General features: G+C 40.1%; 1 protein-coding gene across 1 annotated transcript in view; it reads right to left on the reverse strand.

The window, feature by feature from the left end:
- Positions 1 to 4,544, reverse strand: part of lactb2 (lactamase, beta 2) — a 29,854-nt gene extending 25,310 nt beyond the window's left edge. Inside the window, exon 1 of the mRNA XM_039754637.1 lies at positions 4,302 to 4,544. Coding sequence (XP_039610571.1) covers positions 4,302 to 4,423 — 122 coding nt within the window. The 5' untranslated portion in view covers positions 4,424 to 4,544. The remainder of the gene's footprint in view (positions 1 to 4,301) is intronic.
- Positions 4,545 to 7,330: the final 2,786 nt, after the last annotated feature.

The following is a 7,330-nucleotide window of genomic DNA, read 5'->3' on the forward strand; positions in this document are numbered from 1 at the left end:
AGAGATGTTCAATCGGATTCAAGTCTGGGCTCTGGTTGGGCCACTCAAGGACATTCACAGAGTTGTCCTGAAGCCACTCCTTTGATATCTTGGCTGTGTGCTTAGGGTCGTTGTCCTGCTGAAAGATGAACCGTCACCCCAGTCTGAGGTCAAGAGCGCTCTGGAGCAGGTTTTCATCCAGGATGTCTCTGTACATTGTTGCAGTCATCTTTCCCTTTATCCTGACTAGTCTCCCAGTTCCTGCTGCTGAAAAACATCCCCACAGCACGATTATGCCACCACCATGCTTCACTGTAGGGATGGTATTGGCCTGGTGATGAACAGTGCCTGGTTTTCTCCAAACATGACGCCTGGAATTCACACCAAAGAGTTCAATCTTTGTCTCATCAGACCAGAGAATTTTGTTTCTCATGGTCTGAGAGTCCTTCAGGTGCCTTTTGGCAAACTCCAGGCAGGCTGCCATGTGCCTTTTACTAAGACGTGGCTTCCGTCTGGCCACTCTACCATACAGGTCTGATTGGTGGATTGCTGCAGAGGAAGGTTGTCCTTCTGGAAGGTTCTCCTCTCTCCACAGAGGACCTCTGGAGCTCTGACAGAGTGACTATCGGGTTCTTGGTCAACTCCCTGACTAAGGCCTTTCTCCCCCGATCGCTCAGTTTAGATGGCTGGCCAGCTCTAGGAAGAGTCCTGGTGGTTTCAAACTTCTTCCACTTACGGATGATGGAGGCCACTGTGCTCATTGGGACCTTCAAAGCAGCAGAAATTTTTCTGTAACCTTCCCCAGATTTGTGCCTCGAGAGAATCCTGTCTCGGAGGTCTACAGACAATTCCTTTGACTTCATGCTTGGTTTGTGCTCTGACAGGAGTGTGCCTTTCCAAATCATGTCCAATCAACTGAATTTACCACAGGTGGACTCAAACTAAGCTGCAGAAACATCTCAAGGATGATCAGGGGAAACAGTATGCACCTGAGCTCAATTTGGAGCTTCATGGCAAAGACTGCGAATACTTATGTACATGTGCTTTCTCAATTTTTTATTTTTAATAAATTTGCAGAAACCTCAAGTAAATTTTTTTCACGTTGTCATTATGAAGTGTTGTGTGTAGAATTCTGAGGGAAAAAAATGAATTTAATCCATTTTGGAATAAGGCTGTAACATAACAAAATGTGGAAAAAGTGATGCGCTGTGAATACTTTCCGGATGCACTGTATACAAAAAGCAGTTTCTGTGGCCATGGACAACTGGTCAATGCTTCATCACGTGTTTCCTGTTACAACATACATTGAATCTAATCCTGTAACGGATGTACCAAAGAGATATTACATGAAGTTTAAAGAGCATTAGCAAGCAGAAACAGTTTCAAAGTGGGTTGCTAACTTTGTCTACTGGTAGTGTGAAGGACATGTTTGGTCCCCTAAGAACTGTAATAACCTCAGAGAATATCAAAAGAATGAGGCAAGCTGTAGACATCTTGCATAATGACAGTCAATAGCATTAAACATTTCACATGGAACTATTTGCCAAATTCTTCATCCAGATTTATCCTATCGCCCATATAAACAAATAGTACATACATTTTTTAGGAATAGTTTAGCTACTTTTTAACTCATTTTAATAAAAATTCTAAAAGTAAAACTGGGATAGGCTGATGTATTTCCAAACTCAGTTAGAAAAATATAATGTTTTATAATTGGTGGAGCTCATTTGAAAAACGTTATTTAAAAAAGCAAAGTAAATAAACTGCATCCATTAATTTTGACAGCTTTATTCCTTATCATGTAGCAAAGGTATGTGAACATTTATATTTTAATTTCAAAATTCATTTTATCAAATTACATCTGTCAGCTTTACTGAACCTTACACTAAGCATTCACACTGCCAGAGATATACTGTACCTCAGGATTTGATTTCCAGTTTTAAATGATAATTGATGATTTATTACCAATACATTTGCTGTCAGGGCAGCATGGTGGCGCAGTGGTGGCGCTGCTGCCTCACAGTCAGGAGACCCGGGTTCACTTCCCGGGTCCTCCCTGCGTGGAGTTTGCATGTTCTCCCCGTGTCTGCGTGGGTTTCCTCCCACAGTCTAAAGACATGCAGGTTAGGTGGACTGGCGATCCTAAATTGTCTCTAGTGTGTGCTTGCTGTGTGTGTGTGCCCTGCGGTGGGCTGGCGCCCTGCCCAGGGTTTGTTTCCTGCCTTGTGTCCTGGGATTGGCTCCAGCAGACCCCTGACTGACATTTTCTGTCCACTTTTTTCTTTTATAACATTAATGTGAGAGAGACATTTGAAAGGAAATAAAAAGAGTCCACTGAGCGAAGCACCTTTTGTGATAGCAATGTCATGTTTCATATTCCTGTTATACAATAATCAGTTCTTTCCAAGATCCTAGTTATTCAATAAAATCTCAACAAATGATTGTGTTTTAAATAGTATTAATTGCCAGGTGGGGGTACTGTTTTCAGTTGTTTTTTATTATTATTTTATTTACCACGCTTATATTAACTTCACCTGTTTGTTGTCTGGTACAAATCTTGTAATCGATATTTAACCCACTTCCTATTGTCCAAATGACTTGATATTTTGCACACTTATTCACATCCGATAACAATGCATGAATCAACAATCAGTTCCACCAATTGATCAATTAGTTAATGTTAATTAAGAAATGAAATTTTCATATGAAGAATAGTTCAAGATTTCACCAATAGATGGCGCTAGTAACGGTTAGAAATAAGTGTTCAAATACTGATTACAAAATTATACTAAAATAAACCCATGACTAAAAAGTTGAAAATAATATATATATATATAAAATACTTTTTAAAAACCACATTTATATTAAAAATTAAAAAGTGTACTAAAAAGTAAGTCTCTCATACATCACTCATCAATCAACATTCAAAAAACACTTCTTAAAATCTTAGCAAAAGCGCCTACGCTTTGAAAGGGTAATGTTGATAGTGATTTTATTCTAGTATTGGTCATTTTGTAAAGAAATGTAATTTGCTGATTATTATGTACTATTCCACACAAAGGCTATCAGTACTTTGTTTTAACTACACTGTAAACTGCTATTAAAAAGCACATATTTAATGTAGTCTATTAACACAGATAATTGCTTTCTATCGTCGCTGATATTTTTGAATGACTCGCTACAGAAAAATTGTAATACCTGTAATCAAATCTGTGATAACTGACTCTTGTTTAAAGTAAATAAAACATGTGGAATACTCCAGCTTTCCTATCAGTTATTATTAAAAAAAAGATTTAAAAGTTTAGGAACCCTTGTTCTATACTATAAGAGGTTTGCAGTGACTCGAGTTTTGCCCATGCAGACCCTAATTATAAACCGCCGATCTCGCTCTTTCGTGCCTTGCTGAGGAGTGAAAACACAAGCTTTTAGGCAGTGGAGGTTAACGAGTGCTCATTGAGCCCTGAAGCTTTTTTCACTCTTCTTCAGGGTAACGTGACATGTCAATCACACATTAACTCACTCCACACTGCTATCCTGTTTCATACGCTTCCTGTGACTGCGCCAACGCATACCGTTATTCATTTATCATGCATTTTGCCGTGATCGGGTTAGCGTATGATTACTGGGTTAGTTTCGTTAAATTGTTCGTCCGACGAATCCATTCTCGATTGTTTTGCTTTTTGCTAAACAAAATGTCCTTTCACATTGAAATCTGACGTTTCCCATATTCAAACCATTCATTGGTCAAAGCTGTCGCGACCATTTCCGCTTACATCATGTCCGTCTTACGCAACAGACTCTTCTGTTATTTGAAACATTCTATTATTACATTACGGTTTATTTACATCGGCTGACACAGATTACTTTGGGGGAGTGACACCCCCGTAATCGAAATCGGTGTGGCGACACTTCCGAAGAATACAGTAACGTGCAAGGTATAGAGGCGGTAAATCTTAGAGCGATCTGACAATGCATGAGGTGCCAATAACAGTTTTTGATATACACGTGTATAAACGTGATTTAATTTGTGTTAGCGCTGTGACAGTTTCTTGCTACCCAGAATTACTTTATGACGGGAACATCACGCGTAATTTATTAACGAAAACGACGTCGAATAAATCGCACGTGACCATAAAGCCGGTCACATCCATAACATGCAGAAATTTTGTTTCATTTTCTTATATAATTAAGTTGTGTTTTTGTAAGAATCTACCCCTCTCCATACAAGTAGAACGTCAGCCAAGGCTCGTTGCCTCATAAGCACAGTTTCCGCCGCCGAACTTCTTTCTTATTATATTATTATGTATGTATGTTATGTATACCTTTTGCCAGTCCCCACCAAGTAGGTGTTTGTCCCTTGCAGAGTAAAAGGTCCTGGATTGCAGCCTAGGATTCGGACCACCCTTGCAGACAGTTGCTCGATCCGAGGCAGGACAGTCGTCATTTTTATGTAGCCGTAGCTGCCACTTAAACAGTTTTAAAGCAGCAGTACTTAAAGCTTTGAAATCTTGAATTTAGATGTAGCATTCGAAGTTCTGTTCCTTCCTGTTGACTCTAGTTAGAGACAGCACCTCATATATATCGAAACATTGCCATCTAGTGGGTATGCGGCGGAACTGCAAAAGCAGCGTAGGTGTTCTCTAGCTTTACCGCATAGCAAAGGTTCACAGCTGGGGTCTAGGCCCACTATGCGGGCCAGTAGGTGCCCAAGCTGGCTCAAAATAATTCTAAGATAGCAGTAAAATACTTAAAACTGAAATGAAACTACCCTATGGTGTCAAATGTATCTTTTTTTTAAAGCATACCGTAAGTCTTAAAAACATGGTGCACTGTTAGGGCTGCTTAGAGTTACCACACATCTGTTCTCTTTGTTTGCATCTGTCAGATTTTACAAAACTGTCAGTTTATCTGGGTATTTCACACTGCGGCCCATTGTACCCATTTTTTCAGCTCACCTCAATTTTTTAAAGTTTTACCTACTGTGTTGTTCTTAACAAACCTCAGATGAACCCACAGTGATGGAAGATGCCACAGATGAGTACTTCTCAAATAGTGTGCCATGCACATTATAGAAACAATTAACAAATGGAAACCCCGCAGTCCACCTCATCTCACCTTGCTCTGACATGGAGAAAACTCCAAGGGGGACCCACCTGCTGACTTTTTAAAAATTTTTGTGCACACTTATTTTTGGCTTGGGAAATATAGTAACCATAGCCAGTATTGTGCTTCTTTTGCACTCAAATTTCTTCCCCAGGAAAGACTGCAGCATAAACAACACACTGGCTACTGTGGACTGATAAAACATTTCCAGCTGTTTGCTGCACACATTAAATGACCTGAGTGTCCTTAGAAATCTGCTATGGCCCTTTTTGTACAGTGCCACTGTGTTGTCACACCAGTCCAGTTTGTTGTTTTTTGTGAACCCCAGGTTCCTGTAGCTCTGCACCACTTCAACGTCCTCCTCCTCCTCACTGATGACTGGTCTGAGGCTCCTTCACACATTGAAAGGTCATTACTAGCTCTTTTGTCTTGCTGATGTCGAGTTGCAGGTTGTTGTCCATGCACCACAAGACAAATTCATCCACAGCCCTCCTGTATTCTGAGTTGTCTCTATTATTAGTGTAGCCTATGATGGAGGAGTCATCTGACATTTCCTGTAAGTGGCAAGTGCTGATATTGTACTGGAAGTCTGTTGTGTACAGGGTTAACAGAAAAGGTTGACAAGACAGTTCCCTGAAGTGCTCCAGTATTACACACCACCGCTTCTGACACACAGTCCCTGAATCTCACAAGCTGCTGTCTGCTGGTCAGGTAGCCTGTGATCCAGGAGATTGTAGGGACATCAAGATTTAAAGCATTTCACATTTTCATTAGTCAGTGAGGCAGAATGGTGTTGAAGGTACTGGAAAAATCAAAAGAACATTATCCTGACTGTGGTGCCGGTTTTGTCCAAGTGGGAGTAGACTCTGTGGAGCATGTAGATCAGAGCATCCTCCACACCTATATATGTCTGATAGGTAAACTGCAGAGTATTCAGGGGCCTCATGCATAACGCAGTGTGTAGAATTTGCACTATAACATGACGTAAGCACAAAAGCCGAAATGTACTTACGCACAAAAAATTCCAGATGCAGGAATCTGTGTGTTCGCCAACTTCCACGTTCTTCCGCTACATAAATCCCAGTCAGCGTGAAAAATAACGCTCGTGCACGCACCTGCTGTCCTGCCCCAACTCCTCCCAGAATTACATCTCTTTGAATATGCAAATCGATATAAATAGCCATTAAGATCAGCCTTCTGTGAAAAGACAATGGGAAAAGCACGGGGGAAAATATAAGAATTTCAGCGAATACCAAGTGGAGGCAACGAAAAATGTACTATTTGTTGGTTTAAACAGTGGTATAAACAACAAAAGGAAGCTGATCAAGTGACAGAGTGTTGGAAAAATTCAAAAGCTCAAGTCCACAAAGTCGCACAGTGCCCAAAATAAAAAAGAAGTTGTCACATATCAAAGTCGCCGTGAACAGGCGAGTCATAGCCCACTGGCTGAGTGTCATATGAAAGCTTATCAGGGTACAGAGAGGAAAAAAAAAATAGGCACACAGTGGGGAAAAAAGCACAAAATGTCATCTTTAATCTCGAAATTTCCACTTTAATCACATAGTTTATTTTGTCATTAAAGTAGAACATCATAAACTTCATCTTAAATTTGTTTAATTTATTAGTTTCTCAAATCCCATCGTAACTAAAGTAGCAAGTTAAATGCTTTGTTTTGTATTTGATCTTCTATGTACTCTACGCGTGTGAATCACTACATGCTTCTTATAACCGGCTTTCTCTTCCTCTGACAGGAAACAGAATCCATTACAGTTGTGATATTACAGCTCTCTGAATAATTAAAATACTGAGATGTATACATGATATCATTTTCATGATGATAGGAGTTAAATCATGTTATTAAACATGGGTGGCACGGTGGCGCAGTGATTGTTCATGTCTCAGATGCTTGCTGCACCATGCGCGACCTTTGATGAAATGCTTTAGTACAGAAGTACTGTCTCTTTCAAACATACTAACAATCTCCAATTCCTGTCCTTACTTTTCTTTCTCCAAATACCCAATTGCCACACAATCAGCTTTGTAATAGACGGTAAGCCATCTGTAAGCTTTGAACGCAGATTCTTCAAAACTTTTAAGGAACATTTAAATATCTTTATAGTACGTGTTTAATTATTCTATCCATCTATCCTTCCAGTGTCACGCCAGTCCCAGTAAGAATACAGCGCGAGGCAGGAACAATCCATGAACGGAGCACAAGCTAATAGCTAGCGCTGCGGCACCGTGTCCT

This window comes from Polypterus senegalus, chromosome 5 (assembly GCF_016835505.1).
Source record: "Polypterus senegalus isolate Bchr_013 chromosome 5, ASM1683550v1, whole genome shotgun sequence".
Lineage (NCBI taxonomy): Eukaryota > Metazoa > Chordata > Cladistia > Polypteriformes > Polypteridae > Polypterus > Polypterus senegalus.